At 45.6% G+C, this 24,026-nt stretch overlaps 1 protein-coding gene and 1 long non-coding RNA gene across 4 annotated transcripts in view; one reads left to right on the top strand and one right to left on the bottom strand.

Annotated features, from left to right (window-relative positions):
- Positions 1-22,824, bottom strand: part of SLC38A10 (solute carrier family 38 member 10) — a 79,849-nt gene extending 57,025 nt beyond the window's left edge. For both annotated transcript variants that reach the window (XM_082212411.1, XM_082212412.1), the window contains exons 1-5: positions 22,327-22,824; positions 12,502-12,619; positions 5,328-5,373; positions 2,548-2,641; positions 900-1,043 (exon numbers count right to left, since the gene is read on the bottom strand). In XM_082212411.1, the coding sequence (XP_082068537.1) occupies positions 900-1,043; positions 2,548-2,641; positions 5,328-5,373; positions 12,502-12,619; positions 22,327-22,431 (507 nt within the window). In that variant the 5' untranslated portion in view covers positions 22,432-22,824. The remainder of the gene's footprint in view (positions 1-899; positions 1,044-2,547; positions 2,642-5,327; positions 5,374-12,501; positions 12,620-22,326) is intronic.
- A 167-nt stretch (positions 22,825-22,991) lies between these two features.
- LOC309526673 overlaps positions 22,992-24,026 on the top strand; it is a 29,528-nt gene continuing 28,493 nt past the window's right edge. For both annotated transcript variants that reach the window (XR_014216821.1, XR_014216822.1), the window contains exon 1: positions 22,992-23,446. This is a non-coding gene — a long non-coding RNA (uncharacterized lncRNA). The remainder of the gene's footprint in view (positions 23,447-24,026) is intronic.

Raw genomic sequence — 24,026 nt, 5'->3', positions numbered from 1 at the left:
GTACCAAGTATCCCAGGGATGGGGGACCAGTGGCCTTGCGGATGGAGTTGGGACTCCAGCTCCCATAAGCCCCAGCCGGTTTGGCCAATGGTTGGGAATGATGGAAGCTTGAGTCCAGCAGCATCTAGAGGACCACGAGCTCCCCATCTCGCCACCAAACTAGCTGCTTTCATTTAGCATCTTAAAGAGTTTGCACAACTTTATATGCTATTTCTAGAATGTGGCCTAAGAAGACATGTTTTTTATCTCCCAAATAGAAGCACTGTGGCTGGAAAGTTTGTGGGGGGGAAGTGAGAAAAACCTAGTACCGCCATTAGATGTGAGGTGGGTATAGAGGCTGAGGCAGAATGCCTGTTTCAGGAGAATTTGACAACTGGCTCAGGGCATGAGGGCCTGCCAAACCCTCAACAAGCGAACCCTGATAATATACACTCTGTGAGAGAAAGCGAGGAAATTAATCAAGGGATTCTTCTGCAATCTGTGTGGCCTAAGAGCCCATAGTGCACTGTGGTATATAAAATGTGCTGAATCGCTAGAAGCTGGGGACGTGGCATGATCTCCCTGGAAAAATGTGTAGCATTAAGTAGTATATAGAAGACACATTCCCAAGTCTGTGGCCACATAGGACAGCAAGCGGCCTCTCTGTTACGGGTAATGGTCGCCCTCTACCCAGCAGTGCCAGTAACATTAAATACAGAAAGCCTTTCAAATTGAAACCCCGAGCCTATGAGCTCCTGCCAACAGGCAGACCTGGCATCCTTTTGAATGTCCTCTGAAAGCCCACCCACGAGGAAAGCTTGGGACACCGTGGAACTTGAAATTTGTATTGCGGTTTCCCTAAGATGAATTAACCACCAGCCACGGAGGAAAACAAAAGCCTCCCAGTCATTAATACTGACCACAAACATAAACACCGTGTAGAAGATCAGAGCCATGGCACTGAAGGACTGTATGGAAGCCATCATGTTCCTCTGGAGACTCAGCGGGAGCACGATGCAGAGGGAGATGATGAAGAGCAGGACAATCCGGAACCAGCCGCTCACCTGGAAGATGAGGAAGAGTTGCAATGAGAACATCCAAAAGGAACTCTGGGGGAATGGGGCAGATGCCCAGCAAATTATATATAAACCATGCATACGTAAACACAACATATACACGCGCAATATAAGACACAGCAAGACTGAATGCCTTCCCCACCCACAATACACCAAGATTAAGATTCACTCCAAAAGCAAAGGAAAGGCAAGGAAACGCCGGCTTGCTAGGAAAAGCCGCTTCCCACAGGGCGTTCTGTGATTAACTTACATAGTCACTTGGTGCCACTGTTGCTCTACGAAGCTCTTAGCAAGCCCCGCTTTAAAAGCGAAAGCTTGTTGGCTGTTTTAAATGGTAATCCGAACGCAACCTATTTGAATATCTTTTATGTACTTCCAGCAAATAAAATGAAAACTAACCTTGCTGCAGAAAGGGGAAGGGGGGGGGGTTGGAAATGAAGGAAGAGATGGAAGTCCTGGAAATTCTGACCCAGAAAATTAACCGGCAGCTTTTTGGTATTTATTGTAGCGGGAGGTTTGGAAATGCCTAGAAATATTTAATACCTAATTTGGCTTTGCTTATGACGCATCTTTTAAACTTCTCGGCTCCTTAATCAGAGCTTAACTACATCAGGCCGGAGCAGATAAAAACCGTGCCAAAACACTACTGAATGTCCATTTAGCTTTTCTGGCCTGCCCCTGCCCCTAGGGATTGTTCTCTGGTCCCTATTTCCCCAAGGGGAATTCAACTGTTCCTCTGTCGAAAAGGCAAACAGCAGATATGCTATCAGTGCTTGCACTTTCTTGACCCGGTTTGCCAGGGAATTCACAATCCAGTTGTGGATCCCTTTTTGGAGCTTTGAGATTAACAAACAAACCGGGGACATCCTAAGGCTTACACTATAGCCCTGAAGTATTGTTCAGTTCTCCAAAGTGCTGGATCCCCCAGGTCTGCCACAGACTTCCCCTACGGTCCTTTAGCATTGCTATCTCCAGGGTTTTTGTCGACAGCGTCAGCGTAACAGGTCCAGCTCTGCCTAGTCTTGCTTCACATCACTACCAAGTCAAAACACTTCACAAACAAGATGAGAAAATCAAAACACTACAACTGCGGGGATGGAGGGGTGCAAACACCTAAGTCCATTCTGCTGGGGTCCATGGACTAATGCAATAAATGTAGCTACTATATAAACAGAAAGAGGTAGTCTTACTAATAAACTAAAGGAAACACGCAGGAAACCGAACACTTGCAGAATATCCATTTGGGGCTGACCCTTGGACTTATATGTGGGAGTTAAGTTTGCCTTGGATCAGGCTGTTATGGGACAAAGTGCTCTGTGGCTTCAGTGCTTGCTACTAACTTTGAAAACAGCAGGCTGGAGAGATGCTTGGATGCATCACAACAATAGTGTTCAGGCAGGACGCATTCAAAAGCAAAAACTTACGCAAGGACAACAGGGAAGGGGAAATGTTCTGAATTGCTGGTGATAAGGTCAATACGAAGCAAGCTTACCTGGAGCCCGAACAACCGGGCAAAGAAGTTGGATCCCAAGTCTCCAATAACAACGTAGAAAGCGATGCAGGTTCCTAGCATCAGTCCAATCATACTGCAAGAGCACAAAAATGGGCAGGTCACTCCAAAGCAGAGTGTTCCCTTGGAATGCAGCCCTTATTACATGCCAGGTATGTGCTAACGGCTGCATTCGATCAGCACTCAAACACTGTGAACAGTAACATCATCCACTACTGATGCCCTAGACACCTTTGCTGTGAATTTCCCACCACCTCACTAAAAGGACAGCTTCAGGAGAAGCATTGATTCTGTATATCAGGTGCCTGAGCTTCACGCTCCTTAACGCAGGCAGTGAGCAAACACAAAACGACAGAAATATGGTTGACACCAACTTCGAATCCAAACGAAGACATCCACATCTGCTATCACCAGAGGCGCAGTCTAAGAAAGGCAGCCTAGGGGGGAACTAGGCCTGTAAAGTGAAACAAGCAGCCGCTGAGACACGATGGGACTCCAGACGGGCCAAATTTATTAGTGAGCCATAATAGTGCCATGTTTCGGAATGCACTGACATTACTGCTAGCAGTCTACGTAGTAAAAACAGACCTACCTGCACATATAGCATGATCCTAATGGTGAGTATTGCTCTAAAGAACCCAGCAAAGTCACAGAGGATCTTACATGTAAGCCACATGGTCTAGAGCACATTGTCGAAGCTGCTTCCCTAACTTTTCATAAGCTCCAAATTAAACGCTTCCTAAATCCAGTCTCACGTGGCACGTTTTGATTAGTAGCGCAGGTGAAGCCCGAACAGTCCCATTTCACACTTTGTGCATAATGGCAAACTTTGCACCACCGGAAGAGAATGGAGAATTTGCAGGTCGACATTTTAAAAAGCATGCACGCTTTTCTTTTGTGCAGCTGCTTTCATGTCACGCAACTGTTTTATGAAAGAATGTCAGGCTACGGGAAGGGCCATAGTGGAGGTGCGGGGCGTCGGCTTTATGAGACACTAATAAAGGAGACACCTTAGCAGCGATACAACTCGAGGAGGTTAAAGCCTCCAGGTGCAGGCATGTTAATTTAACTGCCTTTCCAGAGCCAGGAATGGAACCTCTACTTTGGGAGTGTGCTTTAAAAGGAGCTATTATTCACTTACACACTTTCAGAGGGTGTGAGCGAGTGTAGCATCACACACAGTCGGGGGTGGGAGGAACCAAGCTAGAAGCCCCACTCTCCACAGAGTGGGCTGGGCTTCACCCCCTCCCTGAGGAGGTTGGGCGTTTTAATTAAGTGATCATCCTGGGAACCCGTGCCCTGTTCCCTTTCTCAGCGGCACGGACCACTTCCCCTCCCATTTCCGATCGTATAACATCCCCACAGCAATTACAGAGATTGCTCACATAGAAAAGCAATGGCAAACGAAGCGCTGAGAATATTTTTAGTCACCTCTCAAAGCAGTTTAGCAGCTGGGAATGAGGAAGACAGCCAGGATCACATGACTGTCCAGCACGCCAACGGATTCCCACTTTGAGAACCTCCATCATAAAAAGCAACTTGGTGATGCCACTAGCGCTCAAATTACAGCCTGATCCGTCTGCAGAGCCCCTCTTTTTACTGCGTTAGGGACACACGTCCACAGTTGCAGGAGAAGACAAGTCAGAAGGCTTCCCTAGGTTTCTCTTCCACAGCTTAAACTCTGGGTCAAACCAAGGCTAAAGATGTAGTGGAGCAACATCTATCTTTATAGGAGAAAAGTTTTGGTTAGATGCAGCAAAGACCTCTGAACAATGACAGCAGCATCGTGTCATTATTATTGTTAGCTACTAATATGATCTAGTGACATCCTGGCTCTACCGAGGGGGATATAATCACAGGCAGGATAAAAAGCCATGCCTACTGAATAATGGACAAGTCCAAAGCCTTGAGCAGCTCTCCCCTGTGGGAAAAGCCAAGTCATCATATGTGATTCGTAATGGGGTGGGCAGCCTAACCCTCCTAACAAAGCAAATGGACCCCATCACCTCCAGCTTGAGAACGCTGGGACTGCAACACCAAGCCATTTACTCCAGCCACCTTAACTAATAAAATCTGCGGGAGTTGGAAGCAAAATTATAACGGATACTTCTAATTCTGTAGGGTCTCGCCCACAATAATGCGAGGAAACAGCTGTATACATACCATGTTGTTGTTGAAATGGCCAATTGCGTATTCAGATGGGTTTTAAATTACTTTTACCTAACAGGAGCACTGCAATGTTTTGTTCAAAGCTTAAAATGTGCACAACACCCTCCACACTTTTCTGCCTAAATAATTATGGCAGTCATCTGGATCTTAAGCAATAAGTACCTATTGCTGCAGAGTCCAGAACGCTGGGAAGATGTTTGAGAAGAGAAATCTGTGCTTAGAAATGCCCATCCCAGGTGCAGTGGTGGGACATTTGTGGCCCTCCAGCTGTTGGGCTCCCGATTCCCAGCAGCCTCAGCCAGCTTGGCCAATTTTCAGGGATGATAGGAATTGGAAGTTCAGCTAACATCTGGAGGGGAAGAGGATTCTTCACCCCTGCCCTACAGGTTGGACCAATATGAGCAAATACTGTCAAGTTCCCTAAGAGAGAGGCTGGAATTAGCCAAGAGAAGCAGAAAAAACCAAAAGGCCCAAAACAATAAATGGAACACCAGGTTTGAAGGGATCAGAACTGATAATTTAAACTATATATAGATAATTTCAAAGACTGGAATTTTGAAGAGGAGAGTGGGGCAAAAAAGAAAGAAAGTTACCTGGTTTCCACAAGCATTTTCCCAAGTTTTCCATAGGCATGGAAGGCTAGAAAGAAAAGGGGGAGGAAAACACACACATCATCGTCACAATTATTCAAACATATGTTCAAAACGTGGCATTTTTTTTTTAAAGGAACAACAGCCACCAGAGGCTATTCAAGAGGCAGGGCTTTGCTAGTTTTGTATTTCAGAGTTAGTTTTCTTCTATCCCACCGCCACTCTGGGACAGCCCCCCACCCCACGCCTTGGCATACCATTCACAAATCAGAAGCCACATAAAAACAAATTTGGGGGGAAGATTCAAAGCAGGTTCTTCCCTCCCTCCCCCCCTCACCCACAAAAAACCCCAAAAACTCAACAGCACTAAATAGGAGTTACACATGGCAACTATTAGAAGAAGAAAGTCAGAGCGGAAAAAGAAAATATGTGAGCATGAGAGACTGTGTGGCAAAAAGTTACTGCAGTGCAAAATTTCAATCAAGTCCCCATTTTTATTCCTTCCCTCTCCATTATGACTGAACCACTTTGTGCCGCTGATGGGAGGATTGAGATGGTGCCCAGAATGTGCAGCCACCCTGAGAATATCCATGATTCACAACCCACACCAAAGGGATTTGACCAAGAGATTTCTTTTTCATTTCATACACTGGTCACCACTCGCAGCACAAAGCAACCGGCATCCTTGAAATCACCGTTCCTCTGGAAAGCTCAGCTTGTATTTTCAAAAGGCGTTTTACTATGGGGATAAGAGGGAAATTGCCACCTCCGGTTCTGAGGGAGAGAACCTTTTTTAACCAGGGCCTCTTACTAATGCCACACATTCATGTGAAATATTTACAGAAGGCAACAGGGCTTTCAGTTCCTCGGCTCGCACAATGTGAATGTTTTCTTGGTGAAATCTGCACATACAAAAACAGCAAAAAAAGAAAAGAAAAGAAAAAAAGGATCAGCCGCCCAAGCGCAAGGATGTAATAAAATAAGGGATAAGGACAACAGAAAGGGTGTATCCTTCTCCAATGGAAGGCCCAAAGATAAAGCTAGATTGATTTGATTGATTGATTTTTAAAGCAGATTTTCAATTAAAATGGATCAATTAAACAACAGACTTGGGATCCATCTGTTGAGTCAAGCAACTGAGGAATGAAGGCTCAAGATACCTCAGAGGTGGGGAAGGAGGGGGAAAACACTTCCCTCAAATTTCTTTCAAAAGCTCCCTTTGAAGCAAGCTCAACCTAGCTACAAGAGACAGGTTGCTTGGCTGGCTCCAACCACCTGGATCTAAGAGCAGGAAGTTTGGTTACCAAGGTGTTCTCCTTTTTACTTTGGGCTGCTATTAACTGCTCTAATTTCACAGCCCACATCCTCTGGCCAGGTCTGAGGAAAGTGCTTGCGATTTTTTCTTTTCTGTCTACAGAATCAGAGTTGGAAGGGACTCCAAGGATAATTTAGTCCAGCCCCCTGCAATGCAGGAATCTTATGTCCAATGTGGGGCTCGAACCCACAACCCTGAGATTAAGAGTCTCGTGCTCTACTGACTGAGCTACCCTTAAGAATCCCGGTAAGAAATTGTGCCCAACTACCGCCAAAGACGCGGGTGGCGCTGTGGGTAAAACCTCAGCGCCTAGGACTTGCCGATCGCATGGTCGGCAGTTCGAATCCCCGCGGCAGGGTGCGCTCCCGTTGCTCGGTCCCAGTGCCTGCCAACCTAGCAGTTCGAAAGCACCCTCGGGTGCAAGTAGATAAATAGGGACCGCTTACTAGCGGGAAGGTAAACGGCGTTTCCGTGTGCTGCACTGGTGCTGGCTCGCCAGAGCAGCTTTGTCATGCTGGCCACGTGACCCGGAAGTGTCTGCGGACAGCGCTGGCTCCCGGCCTCTAGAGTGAGATGAGCGCACAACCCTGGAGTCTGTCAAGACTGGCCCGTACGGGCAGGGGTACCTTTACCTTTACCTTTTACCACCAAAGAACTGGCAGAGGCAGCCCACAAGAGGAACTCTTGCTTGATGAGCATTAGAGAACAGGCCTTGAAACAACTGCAAAAATGGACTGAGGAATACTGGATCCAAATGTCAGCTCAGCCATTCACTCAGCAGAGAGTTTTGTAAAAGTCACATTCACTGAGAGTTGGTCCATGCACTACCTGAGCTGACCAATATATGGGGGGGGGGGACTGCTTGCAAAAGCGGTTCATTTGCATGCTGAGTGCTGACATCCTTGTACAAGACAGCAGTGGCTACTTCTGTGAAAACAGATTTCTTGTTTCCAGCACACCCCTTTTACAGAAGGAGCCACTGCGATCTTCCACAAGCATTTTCTCAGGCACTGCTCACATGAGAAGACCACTGGTGGGAGAAGTTATTTATAACTCACTTTCCCACCGGTATACGGGAATAAATGGCTTATTTTGCAGGGAAAAGAAAAGAGATACCTGGGCTTAAGTTTTAAGCAATAAAGCAGGCTGAAAATTTAAGTTTGCAAATGAATCTCATTCATCTATGCGCAGGCAGGCCCATCAGTATTTCATATTTTAATCTGGCATGTCATCAGTGTCAGAAGACAACTGACTATGTACCGGCAGGGGTAAAAACAGCATGTGAAGCAACAAGCGCCCCCCCCCACCAAATAGAAAAGCAAACCCAAACAGTAGGGGGTTGGGGGAGGTGGAGAATGAGTCAGTGGAAAAGTGGAGCGCTTTGTAAACAGAAGGATTCTGTCAAACACTGAACTTTTGTGCCCGTGTAGAAGGAAAAGTGACATTGAAGAGAACCGTCTTGCGATTTTGCATTAGGCCTCTTAGGTGGATTCTAGTTAATTAGGGTTAAAATTAAGGTGTGCACCTGGGAGCGAAGGGAAAGCTAGCGGAAAGCGAAATAACCTCATTACGTTATATATTATTGTTATGCAGTCCTTTAGTATTACAAAGGACTTGACAATCCTTATTACACTCCTCCTCAAGAAAAAGGACATTATTCTCACCTTACAAATGAGGAATGAAGGCTGAGACAAGTAACTTGCCCAAGGCCGTTTAATAAATCCGTTGCAGATCCAGAATCGGGATTTGGGCCCTCTAGATCCAAGACCAGATGTTCTATCTACTAAATCAAAACAGCTCTCTAATTTATATAATGATAGATACGGAAATGTTTCAAGACTGATATCAGTTCCTATATGACTGAGGTATAGGCCTAAGATATTAAACTATCAGTGTCTTTGGGTGTTCTAAAATGAGGCAATGAGTAGATGTTTTAGATTTCCTATGTTGAGACGGATTATTAAAGGGCTATCAGATAAATTAAACCTATAAATATGTATTTATATGTATGCAGGATCCAAATGGGAGATACTCTACTTTCCACAGTGGTAGTGAGCATGTCATCCATTTATGAACAGCCAGTCCCACTCTCTAGTCTAATTAAACAGATGAAAAAATAAATAAATCTGGGCGTTGGCTGAAGGACAGGGCTCAAGTGATGGAACGCTTTTCCATAATTCCATATAAAATATTCCCTTCATGCAGAAAACTAGAACATCAGGGGGAAAGGTTCTAGCTAGCTCTATGCTAGTTTTCCACACAGAGGGAATTTATTTTCTGTATGGAGGGGGAATTCGGTCATAGGTGCTTGCAAGACACACAAACTGACCTCAGCTTCTGTCTACAGGTCTCATCCATGTCTGAATGTTTATGAAAATGAAACCAGCGCATTATAGTGCACACAACATTCTTACAGAGAACACGTGAGACCCAGTACACCTTCATACACACTTAAGTATGCAGACAAAATGGCTTTCAGCCAAGATCCTGTACTAGTTAGAACAACAATCAAGTGTCCACCCAGTACCCTCCTTCAGGAGTTGGGATTACATCTCCTCTCTTAACTTTGCAAACTTTGTGGATACAGTTGTACCTTGGGTTACATATGCTTCAGGTTAAATACGCTTCAGGTTACAGACTCCGCTAACCCAGAAATAGTACCTCGGGTTAAGAATTTTGCTTCAGGATGAGAACAGAAATGATGCTCCGGCAGTGCGGCAGCAGCGGGAGGCCCCATTAGCTAAAGTGGTGCTTCAGGTTAAGAACAGTTTCAGGTTAAGAACAGACCTCCAGAATGAATTAAGTACTTAACCCGAGGTACCACTGTATCCGAATTCTTGTGTAATGTTTCAGTAGCCCAACAACCAATAGAGAATAGAAGTGGATGAAATATTTTGACCTATAGTCTTGTGTATTTAAATATTTTACCCTGCCTAACTCAAAGGCATCAAGCAGATATTAGTGTATTTCCCAATTTATTACTACTACATAATATTGGGGTAGGAGTGTCCCAGAATACAGAATACTACAGTCATGCATAGTATTATTCCAAATATGTAATAAAGATTTTATATTTACAGTGGTACCTTGGAAGTCAAACGGAATCCATTCCAGAAGTCTGTTAGACTTCCAAAACGTTCGGAAACCAAGACACGGCTTCCGATTGGCTGCAGGAAGCTGCTGCAGCCAATCGGAAGGCGAGAAAGCCGTGTTGGACGTTCGGGTTCCAAAAAACATTCGAAACCAGAACACTCACTTCCGGGTCTGCGGCTTTTGGGAGCCAAAACATTTGAGTCGCAAGGCATTCATCAACCAAGGTACGACTGTGTGTGTGTGTCTCGAAATTTGTTTGTAGACACTCCAGAGCACACTTGAGAAAAGTAAGCTTATTCATTATCATTACAAATTTAATATAAGGTTTTAAATAAAATTGAAATATAAAGCGAATCCCTTTTGTGGGAGGCGGCAGAGACAAGAGCTGTCCTCCCAACACCAGCATCCCTGAAACTTACATAGATGGGGCACAACGAGACCAAGTGAGGCCGTGCTTAAGTCCTTTCCGTGGAATTACCGTATTTTTTGCTCTATAAGACTCACTTTTTTCCTCCTAAAAAGTAAGGGGAAATGTGTGTGCGTCTTATGGAGTGAATGCAGGCTGTGCAGCTATCCCAGAAGCCAGAACAGAAGGAGGGATTGCTGCTTTCACTGCTCAGCGATCCCTCTTGCTGTTCTGGCTTCTGAGATTCAGAATATTTTTTTTCTTGTTTTCTTCCTCCAAAAACTAGGTGCGTCTTGTGGTCTGGTGCGTCTTATAGAGCGAAAAATACGGTACTTCTACCATCTACATCAAGAAAATAAACAATTCTGAGTGAAAAGCATTAGCTCCTTTGCTTTAAACGATCCTATAAAAGCCCGAGAAAAATTATAGCCACAAACAATAGTATATAATTTAAAAACAGGGACAACATTGCTGCTTCGTTTCTCAGAGACAAATGCTATTGATTTGCCGGACTTGACAGACATCTAGCGTTCCTCCGCCCACCCTGTCTCTCGCTCCCAAACAACATTTAGAGGTGTTTATTCCTATTGTTCCTCTGCCACTTTGGCTTTTGTAGCCAAGGCTTTGAATGCTCTTCCGGAAGACACTGCTTAGATTAAGTTGATTTGTAAAACTTTCCTGCGTCCCTCAAAGCTGCCAAAGCCTCCCACAGAATCGGCGTGGGCTCTGCCAGGATCTCTTGCAGCTGGACCGGTGTAGAAGAAAGCCAGCGACAAAGGCTGCTGTGTGTAGCTGCTCAACCTTGATGCATTAGGATGACTGTGGCCCAGCCTTCCCCGGGGCAGAGGATGCCTTTTTCCCAGGCACTCTCCCTTGCTCTGGGCTGATGGCATCTCTCCCAGGGCAAAGGCGTGCAGAAAAGGGAAGCCATTTCTTTCCGCAGCAATGTTTGTGTGCCAAAAAGTTTGGAAGCATTTACTAGCCCTTCTGTGTATCTAAGCTGCTTAGTTTTTTTGGTTTGTTTTTTGAAAGGGAAGGGAACCTCTTCTTCCTGGGAGACACTCCAAGGTGAAGAGGACTCTGTATTCAGGCAAAGTAGGAGGAGTGTACAAAGACTTATTGTAACACAGAAGGGGGAAATCAAGGACTGCGGGCATCTGGCGAGAGGGAGAAAGAGCTATGTCTGACTCCCCGTTCCTTTCGCCTCCTTAACCCTACCCTGCCAAAAGAGAGAGAGAGAGAGCAGTTATAATAAAGCATATCTTTTGTAGAAAGGCTTTAACCTTCAGGACTACACGAGTTTTCTAATTTCTGTTGTTACCAATAGACATATTTTGCAGTGGCTGTGTTACGCAGCTAAATGAAGGAGCCTCAGGCAACAGAGGAACTGAGGGTATCCATCTGTCAACAGTCACTAAGGAGACTGCACATTTCTTTAAATCCTTTGCAGGCAGGAAGACCAGCCAATTCCCCACTCTGACTCCCCAAGAGGCAACTCAGGAAACGCAAGATGGGGTTATGGCTGTGGGAAGGCAGAAAACAGCATGTCCTGCCATGAGAGTCTTTCACCTCTGCCACCCCGAGGGACAAATCCCACCTCTGCAAGAGGCAAACTTAGGATGGGGTATGGCAGAGTTTCTGTTCCTGGAGCAGCCGCTTTTAAGAAAGCCCAAGAGGGGCTATTCTACCCAGCTTTGTTTTCCAACAAGACGACACATACCAATCAGAAAGGCTTAAATCCTCAGCCCCCTCCGAGCATCTCCTCCCCCACCCAAATCCTTGGGAATCGGAGGAGAGGTCAAAAATAGATGGAGATCCTGGCGCCAAGGCACAGCAGACAAGCTATGAGGAAGAGGGCTGGCGGGCCTTGCCAGAAACCCACACATGAATCTTGCAGATGTTTCGGTTTTCTTGGCTGCTCAGAACTTTGTACACTGTTTCCCCTGACCTCCCCGTTGTGCTGCCGCAAGCACACGATCCAAGGAGCCCACACAGCCCATGCCAGGCCTTCTACTGGCAGAACCCAATGTCCTCGGCAGCATGCTGGGCAGGGAAAGTGAGTGGTTTTTGGGAAGAGACCAATAACTTATTCCAGAGACACCCGTCATGCCAGCTCTCTCCCTTAAGAGCACACGTTTGCACCATTATCTTCCTGGATTGTGCAGTCAAAGCAGTCTGGCGTCATCTTCGAAGAGTTAAACGTTTCTGCTACCAGCTGCTATTACAGAAAGGAGGAGAGAAACAAGCCTACCCTGGAATACTGTGAATAATTCAGCTGCAACAGTATGAGTGCCGTAAATTAGGAAGATGGGAGTAAAAAGCAAGGCATAAAATCACCCTTGCCCCCAGTAGACCTTGCTCACCTAGTCCAGGATAGGTCCTGCGTTTGCTGAGATTGGCCGATTTCACTAGGAACATACAGGATTGATGAGTCATCCAGGAGCAGAAAATAAGCAGCAGAGCTCCCAGAAAGATGCCACACTAGAAAGGAGGAAATAAAAGCGCTGGGTGAATAATAAGCACTCTCCACCACCCCCTCCTCTCCCCCTCTCCCACCCTACAACTCTTATTTCATGCATTCTTATTGCTGTCCCATAGCACCTAGAGGCTGCCTGGGATGTTTGCAGCCACACACTAGTCTGTTAAGGGAGATCCCCTGCCTCTGAACAGCAGTCAGCCAAAATGTGACGTACGAGTTCAATTTTATTCACACACACACAGTTTATGGCAGAAGACATAGAGCAGCCACCTGTTTACTAAATGGCTCGGTTGCAGCACCTCCTCGCCTGGAAAAGGAAACCAGAGCAATTTATGGAAGGGAACAAGACTACATGCCCTGCTGTTGTGACATTTTCTGGGCATATTCCAGAACAGTGATCTGTCTCAAGCTCCTACCAGATTCATGTTAAACAAGTTAGCATGCTGTTGATCCAGGAGTTTGAACTCCTCTGCAGAGGTGTTACTGGCTGTACTACCCACTTACAGCGCAAACATAAATTACCCTGTTAGCTACCTGTCCCGGAAAGCATTGTGCTGGCTCCCTCTCCGGACGTATTTGTAGAGGAAGCAAGCGGAAGGAGCTCAGAGAAAGGAGGGGGAGAGAGAGGACATGAATGGCTGAGCGTTTATTGAAAACAATGCATGACTCCGCAGGAACAAGTGGTGCTAAACTTTCATCACAGCTGCTATTTGTTCTGAGTTGTAGCTTTGGAGTTGCTGGCAACTGTGGGCATAACAAACCAATGTCCTGCTCCGAGAAGCCTTAAAACGTAAATAGCGGCAAAGGGCTACTTTCTCAAGGGAAGGCTTATTGACATCAGTTGGCAGCTGTGAGGTTGGACCAACCAGCAAGATCCTCAGAGCCTTCCAAAGGTCTCTCAAAAACACTACCACAGGTCAATTGTTCTCTCTCTCTCTCTCTCTCTCTCTCTCTCTCTCTCTCTGTGTGTGTGTGTGTCCCCACAAAATAAAGAAAGTCATTGCCATTTCCAGGATTCAGTGGAAGCAGGTGAAACAGGATAAGCAAGCCCTTGTCTCCCAGGGCCTGCTGAAACAAAGGCTACACAGAGACCTTTCTGGGCAGAAGTTATACTGGAGTTAGTATCCTACTACTGTGATTTTCCATCAGGTCATTCGTGCAACCAAGTACCACAATCTATTAGCAGCATCTGTTAACAAGCGCTGCCGTGCATTGGGAAAGCATCTGTGACCAGATGTTCATGTGCATAACCACATATCATTTGGTGGTAAGCACTTTTACAACCACAAAGACTTAATTACTACCAGCAGTTCCTAACTCCCGTTAAGTCCAGCACTGAAAAATCAACTATGCCTCCGAGTGTCCGATGACCGACACCTGCGTCTCTTTTACCAGCAGGGGCATCTGTCTATGTGGCTCAAAACAGACGCAAGCACTATGAGGTGCCATTAGCAACACCAGTCTTAAAAGTACAACCTCTGATACACCTTATGAAGAAAAGGCCTGCGCTTCCTGAGGAGGAGATGTGGACACGCCTAACAGCTCTTCTACTACCCATCTCGCTTCCCAATATATATTTTCTCTCTTCTTAAGGTCCTTAACATATTGCAACATGGCCACAGTTCCTTACACAGCGGTGCATTTATTTCCTATGCACTTTTTGGCTGGTTTAAGATCTATTATATTGGCATCGCTTTTCTTTTTAGGCTCATCAGACCCTGTTTACACTTGCATCTTTGCCTATTTCTACCTTGCTCATTCATTTTAATCTGGGGAATTTGTAGGTAAGAGTGGGTAATGGAATTGTAAGGGAACTTTATTATTTCTAAATTGCAAAAAGTTCACAACAAAGCACAAGGTTTATTTAAAGTGGGTGGGAGAACCTACAGAAGGCTCTGGGATGGTTACATTATTAGATTGAAGGACTAAGTCACCTCTTGGGGCATTCAGACCATGATCATGCCAGGAGTTTTAATCTTTTCCTCCCCTGTAGGGAGAGAAACCCATGAATACAATGAATGTAAGAAGGAAGGCACAGACATTCATTGCAAAGAAGCATACTCTCAGGCTATCACTTGCCTTCAGACATTATATACAACATGTCGCATATTCACAGATACTGGGAATGTCAAAAATCTGGTAAACAGTCTATTTCTTAGTCAGTCCAGGGTTAAAGCCGAAGATGGCAGCTGCTATTTTCAACTGACAACTCAGCTGCTATTTTCTGATCAAAGAACCATGTTTATTATTTGACTAGTCAAATATTCCAGCAAGAGTACCCTGATGCAGATCTCTCTGCAAGAGAAAAATATAACGACATCATTGGTACCATCTGTTAACGGACCTACTTAAATGACTCAAGTGTTTTGCTTTGCTATATGCTAATGCCATCTGTTGGGAAAAAGATGGAACTAACCAACAGCTAAACATCTTGATTGATTGGAACCTTCTGATGCAAAGGTTTGGAGGGTTTGGAATCTCTTCCAAAAGTTACTTGAAAAAGTAATATCAGGTTATCAATTTGCTTAGCAGCTTATGAAAGGCATTCAGCAAGTTTAGTTTCTGGTCACAAAAAGCTTGTGTTCTAAAACTATGCATACTTACTTAGGAGCAAATCCCATTAAACTAAGTAGGACTTGCTTTCGAGTAAACACACAGAGAATGGAGATGATATTCTTCCATCTTTCTAAACATAACTTACTCTGTTCTGTATTGTTCCATATCAAAATTTGACTTTATGTAGAGATCATGAATCATAAGCCAACAAGAGACTGCTGAAACTACTAAGAATCTTTTTTTAAAAAAGCCTGTGGGTTCTTTTTAGCATATGCAGACTTCCAGCCTTCACAAAAGAAAGGAATAACTTTCTTGCCATTCATAGCTTAACAAGTTAAAGGTAAAGGACCTCTAACAGTTAAGTCCAGCAACAGGAGCTCACCCCAGCGCCACACACTTAACAAGTTAAGTTTGAATAAAATCCTATGTAGCTTCAGTATTAAATTGGGCGGGATTCACCTAATGAGTCACGGCAGCTGAAGCCCTGTGCAAAGACTTCCACTTGATCAATAGCGCTTCCCCCACCTTTGCATTCTCCACACAAAATTGGCCGCAGGGGGTCAGAACCATGACCAAACCAGTGCACTGGGTGGAGTAGTGAGAGGATTGTTCCTCCTGGCAAGCCAAAATGCTTGTCCTGATGGAACCAGGAGCGAGATGTCAAATTCCTCCTATTATTTTTCTGTTTTATTTCAGAATAGTTTTCAGCCTAAGTGACATTCAAATAATTCTAGAAAAACAGATCAAATAAAATAAAATATATATCTCTTATTGTAAAACCTAATATTGCACAGGAGCCTGGGCAAAAATACAGATTTTAGCTTTGTAGTAAGGCAGGCATGTCCAAAGTCCGCTTTGGGGGCCTAATCTGGTCCGCCGGTCGGTTTAATCCTGCCCCCCTGTGACACCTTATTTCCTACAAAAACCTTAACAACTTCAACCCTTAAAGCTCAAGAACTTTGGTTGGCCCCTTGGCCCTTCACTTCATCAAATCTGGCCCTCTTTGAAAAAAGTTTGGACACCAATGTACTAAGGAGTGTCAAACGAATCAATGCCTGGCATATCTCAGGGGTGGGGGTGGGGATTCCATAACTGGAATACCACCACAAGGAAGGCCCTATCCCATGTCATCCCATGTCACCAAGGGTGGGACAGAAAGGGTCTCCCCCCCCCAATCCCCAGATCTAAGGGCATGTTCTGTTCAGACACCAGGACCACAAGCCATCAAGGACTTTATAGGTCAATACCAGCACCTGAAATTCAGCCCAGAAGCTCACAAGCAGCCAAGTTAAGATCTTTTAACATCAGTGATTCCAGCTGGTTGCCCTAGTCAAAATTCTCACTGTCGCTGCCATGATTTGCACTTACTGAAGTTTCCAAACTTTCTTTAGGGCAGCTCCATCCTCTGCAGTACACTGTAAAGCTGACCATTTTATACTGCAGGTACAAAATCAAGCGACTTGGAGTGGAGAGCAAGATTGCAAGTTCAGAGAACAAAAATAGCTCTGAAAGTGCAATGGGAACACCACAGAAGATAAATAAAACATAGCTTTAAGAACTGCTGTCTGAGCCTGCTTTTTTCCACCTCTCCTCCCAGCCCTTTTTCCTTGTGTGTCATGTCTTCTATACTGCAATGCGCTTTACTTGTGGGCTGCCTTTGGAAGCATTTCGGAAGCTTCAATTAGTGCAGAATGTGGCTGCCTGGCTGTTGTCAGCTTTGGGGCAAACAGTTCATATAAGATCAGTTCTATTGCAACTATACTGGTTGCCTGTACACTTCTAAGCCCAGTTCAGGACCTCAGTGTCTTCTGCAAAACCTCTCCCAATATGAAACCTACCTTGACCCTTAGATCTTATTCTCATACCCTTCTCTGTCGGAGGAACTGGACATGGAAGAAGGGGTTATTCATGAGCACAAATCACCCCATGTATGAGATAAGTTAACAGGTTCAAGGTCATCCAAGCCAGTTGCTATGGCAATAGCCCAGTGCCATCTATATAAGTGAACAGGACACATTAGCTCATGAGTCAGTCAGTGGGTCTGTCGTGTGTCAGGGTCAGTCTTAGAAGTGAGTTGGAATCTGTGTTACATCTTGAATTGCTGGAGCAACAGAAATACTTTATACTCGCATGTATCTGTATCTGTATCTGCAAAGCCTACAGGCTGTATGTATATACCAGTGTCCAGAACTGTTTTACTGAAGCCTGATCTTCTGCAGCAGTAAACTATTTTGGATCTTAAGATGCCTCTGTATGGTGACTGGAACTGGGGGAAACTTCCACTATGTGGGTATCTCACCTCAGATTCCCAACATTCTCCAGGTCCCACCTCTGAAAGACTTTGGGATGATGATGACAAAGGATGGGGCCTTTTCAGTTGTGGCTCCCCATCTGTGGAAAGCTCTTCCCAGCAATGTCCACCTGGCAACTTCACTGACATCTTTCCAATGCCCCCCAAAAACTTAGCTCTCAAACCTAACTTTTGATAGACTGCAATAATATGGTCTGTATTAGTGTGCTGCCAAAGCTTCCTGTGGCTATTTGTGTGTGTGTGTGTGTGTGTGTGTGTGTATTTTAATGGTAGATGTTTTGTAGGATTTTTCTTTTACTGGTACAATATATCTATGGGAGAAATTCAATGTAGCACCAAGTGGGTGGAATAAAGCCCATTCATGCAACAGTACTTTCTCCCTTCTCCTCCCACCAGGCACTCCTTAAACCTGTTTAAGAGCCAGTGTGGTGTAGTAGTTAAGAGCGGTAGTCTTGTAATCTGGGGAACCGGGTTCGCGTCTCCACTCCTCCACATGCAGCTGCTGGGTGACCTTGGGCTAGTCACACTTCTTTGAAGTCTCTCAGCCCCACTCACCTCACAGTGTTTGTTGTGGGGGAGGAAGGGAAAGGAGAATGTGAGCCGCTTTGAGACTCCTTAGGGTAGTGATAAAGCGGGATATCAAATCCAAACTCTTCTTCTTCTTCTGTTCTGGATTTTCCCACAGACCTCCAGATCAGATTTAGAAGATGTGGGCAAGGGGGGAAAGTCCTGTTCTGCAAGCAGACCACATTCCACACATGCAACAACTTAGTTGAATCCCATTCTATGTTTATCACAGAATCACAGACTTGTACAGTTGGAAGGCACCACAAGGGTCATCTAGTTCAACCCCCTGCAGTGCAGGAATCTTTCACCCAACGTGGCACTTGAACCTACAACCCTGAGATTAAGAGCCTCAGGCTCTACTGAGCCATTGGAGACTTCAGGGTAACAAGCAACTAACAAACCTAATTGTGACCCCAGCAAAAATGGGCCAATAATTATCTAGCTGTCAAATTTTATAAGCTGCTCTGAGGGCCTCTTTGGCTAAAGGACTGGGTAAAAATGCTCTGTATAAATAAATACCTATCAAATAAAGCAAACAGCACCCAAGGTTAATCCAGTTCAGAAGCCAACCACCAATGGTTATTTGCCAACATGCTGCATGCCCTAGGCGGGTGGATCATCAGAAAGCTGGCTGGCAAGAGATATTGGGATTACAAGAATACGGAAAGCTATGGGGAATGTATCCAACTTCCAGAGAAAGAAGGTGAGATTACAGGTAATCCTGAATATATAACTCCATTCAAGGTTTTTCTTTAAAAAGTTTGGAAGTCATTCACAGAGGCATGATCAGACTGGATTCTGTGCACAAAACCTAAATGGACAAATTGTAGAACTCTTTGTGCTTGTAAAGAGAGATGCTGACCATTACCTTGCAAGTGGCAGGTGTAAAACCTGAACAGCCAACACCAGCTGTGCCTTTCCAATTCAGAAACAGAACTTAGTCTTAACAGGAAAACTGAGCATTCAGCATCTTAGGAACTCTAACAAAAGCTCAAAGGGAAGGGACCACTTCGATGCCACTGAGACTGGATACCACAATTACAGGCTGTTCTGAAAGTTCGGAGGATCTCAACCAATAACCCTTAGTTCTCGTTAGAACAACAGTGCTAGACACCTGTGAGTTGTGGTGTATGGAATCTCCTGGTTCAGAGGCAGTATCCCACTGAACACCAGTTGCCAGGGAACAACAAAAAGGAAAGGGATATCACCATTATGTCCTCTACGTGTGCATCCCAAAGGCACCCAGTTGCACATCGTGAGAAGAGGGATGCTAGAGAAAATGGACCTCTGGTCTAAGGCAGCATGACTCTTCTTATGTCTTTGTCTACTAGAACAATTTCTGTACCAAATTAGGAAGTTCAAACCTGTATAATAATACACATATACAATATACCCCTAAAGCACGTAAAAGTTTTATTTAAAGAGTGCAAGGAGCAGAAGTTGGTTATAGGTCCCTGCATGCTGCAAATGCAGTGCACATGCAACTGTCTGTGGAAGGGAAGGCTGATCACTCTCCCCAGTTATAGGGTAAAGGTAAAGGGACCCCTGACCATTAGGTTCAGTCGCGGACGACTCTGGGGTTGCGACGCTCATCTCGCTTTACTGGCCAAGGGAGCCGGTGTACAGCTTCTGGGTCATGTGGCCAGCATGACTAAGCCGCTTATGGCGAACCAGAGCAACGCACGGAAACGCCGTTTACCTTCCCGCTGGAGTGGTACCTATTTATCTACTTGCACTTTGATGTGCTTTCAAACTGCTAGGTTGGCAGGAGCTGGGACCGAGCAATGGGAGCTCACCCCATCACGAGGATTCGAGCCGTCAAGCTTCTGATCGGCAAGCCCTAGGCTCTGTGGTTTAACACACAGCACCACCCATGTCCCTAGTTATACACAGTGTGGTATATAGGGATGGTGCCTCATCCAGGACTCAACAGGCAGAGCATGGAACTTATTACTGGGGGGGGGGCACAACCTGCCTCCCAGACTGTCCAATGAGGAGGATTCAACCTCAAAAGTAACTGGAACAATAAGCAAAACAACAGCAGGCACAACCAATGTAGGCAATAAAAGATACAGAAGAATGAATCCAGGAACTCAGGAAGACCCAATTGCCACCCCCACATGTAAGGTAGCAGCAAAAGCCCTAACCCTGCTACCCCAACTACCTGAGAGACAACCTCAACCCACATCCTTGAGACCTGGCAGGAGAAGGGGGAGATCAGAAACAAGGGCTACCATGCAGGGATGCAGGATGGCTTTAACAGGGAGTGGGTGAAGTGGCTTTCCTGCCACTCTTCAACACAGGAACTATTTGAACACCTACGTTCCTCAATTCTGTGACATTTTTGTGCTTGCCAAACAAGTTATACATGTGCGGAAAAACTTCAGTACAATGTCCAACATTGCTTTACTCATGGACATGGTTCCAAGCGACTTGTGGACACAATAGAAATACTAAACCCAATTGAAATAAACACAATCAATAAAAACTTAAACAAAATGCATCTATATAAATAAAAGGCAGGTCTTAAAGATCCTGCCCCCTTCAAATTAAGGGCCAAAAGTCCATGTGAGAAGGTTTTTTTTTTTTTTTGACTGGTGCCAAAAAATAGATAAAGATAGCACCAGGTGAGCCTCCATAGGGAAAGCATTCCATACATGGAGAGCCACCACTGCAAAGGTCCATCTGAAATAGACAAGACAGACAAGGCAAGGGAACTATTATGCAAAAGTTAAAATAACTTTAGAGTTGCCATGATGAGAAAAGCTCTCTCAGACATAGCTCTGCTAATGGTGAACTCATTTTGAGTCGATCTTTAGGTAGGCAATACAGCACCATCCACACACAAGAGGGAGAACTCAGAAGATCTGGGGAATGCCAATGATTGTAGAAGTACAAAAATATTTGTCAAAGAAAACCTAAGGGAGGGGAAACCCCATAATAACCCTATAAGGACTGAGGATACTCAGTGGGCAGAAAAACAGGAGGGGAGGAGAGAGAGAGAGAGAGAGAAAGAGAGAAACAGAGACAGAAAGAGAAAACAACAACAAATAGAATGGAGTACAGTATGAAGGAAGGCAGCATGTCTGGCTGGCACCCTGAACAGGAGGTCACCACACTGCAACATTTTGTTACATGTCTCATTTTGCATTCTTTCTGAAATCTTTATTGTGGGATAGATGTCTTGAAGATGAAGAATACAGTGGTACCTCGGGTTACATATGCTTCAGGTTACAGACTCCGCTAACCCAGAAATATTACCTCAGGTTAAGAACTTTGCTTCAGGATGAGAACAGAAATCATGCTGTGGCGGCATGGCAGCAGCGGGAGGCCCCATTAGCTAAAGTGGTGCTTCAGGTTAAGAACAGTATCAGGTTAAGAACGGACCTCTGGAACGAATTAAGTACTTAACCCGAGGTACCACTGTAACAGGATTTTTAAAAAGCAAACTAAGAATAAATAGGCTAAACCACAAGTGTTGTCCTAAACAGTCTGCAAAGTACCCCTCTTGTGTCAGTACTCAGCAAGCGTTAACAAAACACGGTCACTCAGGTCATAAAACTTAACCTGCATATTATAAACTACAGTCTACAATATAAACAACCATCAACAATACAGTACAGTGTAAGGCAAACAACTGATCTGAACTCATCTAAAACTGGCTTTTCTCAACAATAAGTGCAAGCCTGTAACTATCAAGCCAAGTGAGAATAAGGGAAAAGATGAATGGGAATGCAAAGTTAGGTTCAGTTAGCAGAAAGCAATTTTTAAATGAAATTAGTAAGTAAAACGTGAGAACATAAGCAAAAAGGGGGGGGCAGAGTGATTAGCATAAAAGGAAGGAGGACAGAAAGTGAGTGCGAGGACTAAGTGAAAGAGCAACTTTCCCTCTTAGGCAACCAACAAAATCAGGTGAAGTGGCTTTGCTTGGTGTGGCAGCAGAACCACCTGTAGGATTCCCAGCTTTATTTCTGGCTGAGCTCTTTTGCCTTTCCGACAGACTGACTGCAGACAGATATTCACAGGGCGCAGCTTTCCCAACAGAAGACAACCCCCTGAGCATCTGCCTGCCACGTGCAGATTCCTTGCCACGAGGACATTTGGGGAGGTTGGAGGAGGGAACTCCCTGAGCACGGGGGTGGGAGTGGGGTCGGGGGTCAGAAAGACCCCCCCCCCAATTCCCAGAGATGCATAATCAAGGATCACCTGTAATCGGGGCAGAGAGAGCCAGAGGAGAAAAGGAGGAGCAGAATTTGGCGCAAACCCGGGACTAACCTGTCGAAAGCAGAAGGGCATCGTTAGCACGCTGACCCCAACAATGCTGTTCACAATATTCATGATCAGGCCCCAGTTGGAACCAGAGGAAGGGGAGGAAGCCATGCTCGGTGGAGGGCAGGCAGGGAGAGGGACCGTTCTTGGAGGGTGGGCGGTGAGGACTGACAGCTCTGTTTCAACTCAAGGGGGCGGGGTTGCCGGGGACAGACGTGGCGTGGGAAGAACCAAGGTGTGGAGGGTAGTGGGGGGGGGGGAGGGACACTCCAGGGAGTCAAGTTCTTCCCCCTTCCTCTCCCCAGAACCCGGCTCCGGCTTCAACGCGTCGCACACACTTCCTCGTTTCCCCTGCTCTGTTGGCGCTTCCGGGATGCTTAAAAGAAAGGGGGAGGGGAAAAAAAAGAATGCCAGAAACCACAGAGGGCGAGCGGCCTAGAGCGGCACAAACACGAAAGAGGGCAAAACTCCTTTTTGAACCGCTCTGACCGGCCCCGGAGGATTGGTCGTGGACGGGGCGGGGCAAGGGGCCGGGGTTGCCATGGTAACCGCCCCGCGTGACGCCGAGGACCTTGCTGTACGGCCGCGGTGGTTGGCTGGTTTCGGTGCCCCTCCGGAGCAGCCCGGCGTGGCCGTTCTCGTCGCGAGTCACCGCGCTGGGATAAGTACGCTGTGTGGTTTTGTCGATGCTGCTGCGGCGAACCAATGCGGCGCTGCCACGTCGCTGTGTGCAAGGGACACAAAAAACAACGCCGCTCATATATAGATAGAGATAGAGAGAGATTATAGAATGGTAGAGTTGGGAGGGACCCTCGAGGATCATCTAGTCCGACCCCATTGCAAGGAAGGAATATGCAGTGGTCGAACCTGCAACCTTGGCATTATCAGTAGCTCGTGCAGTTGATAAAATGGACTCGAGGCCAAGGCGGCTTATTGTGCTGGTACCCAATTGCCGAGACCCTTCGTCAAGGGAAAGACCTCTGCGCATGTGAAGAGCGCCTTGGCCTCATCACAAGTAGCTGCAGGCAGCCCCCTAAATACCTGCAAAGAGATGTCACTGAGGCTGTAGCATCCAAGGTAGCCCTAGGCTCTGTCTTTCCAGGGGAAAAAGCCACTTCTGTCTACGGTAAGGCCCTCACGTCACCACCGTCCAAATAATATGCGGTAGCAGAATGTACGGCAACCGTGGCATCTAGGGCAACAAAGACTCTTTGTGGTTCATTAAACACTGAAAAATTTAGGATGGCATAAGCCTTCGCAGACTCCACTCCACTTCAGCACAAAGTTTTTGCTGCAATATATTTGTTAGACTTCAAGGTGCCAGCCATAACACGTTTTTGCTTTTGCTGCAACAGACTTAACACACAACTTCCCTTCTGGAAATGGAAAAATATTGGGAGGGGCATCCTTTACGTTCAACTGGACTGTAATACAGTAACTGGAATCAAATAATCTGGCTACCCTAAAATTCAGTGCTATAATGAGATGATACAGTGCTATGAGATGATATGGTAGTGTTTCAGCTTGCACAGTACATTATTCCAACTTTCCTCTGGAGAATTTAGAGCAGCATACAGAGTTCTCCCTGCACCCATTTTATTCTCATAACAATTGTGTGAAGTAGGTTGAACAGAGAGATGGAGACTGGTCTGAGGCCTCCCAGTTAGTTTCATAGGTGAATGGGGATTGAGCCTGGGTCTCACAAG

This window comes from Podarcis vaucheri (genome assembly GCF_965113315.1).
Source record: "Podarcis vaucheri genome assembly, chromosome: 2".
Lineage (NCBI taxonomy): Eukaryota > Metazoa > Chordata > Lepidosauria > Squamata > Lacertidae > Podarcis > Podarcis vaucheri.
The sequence above is the reverse complement of the archived record's forward strand: the minus strand, read 5'-3'. Positions and strand labels throughout refer to the sequence as shown.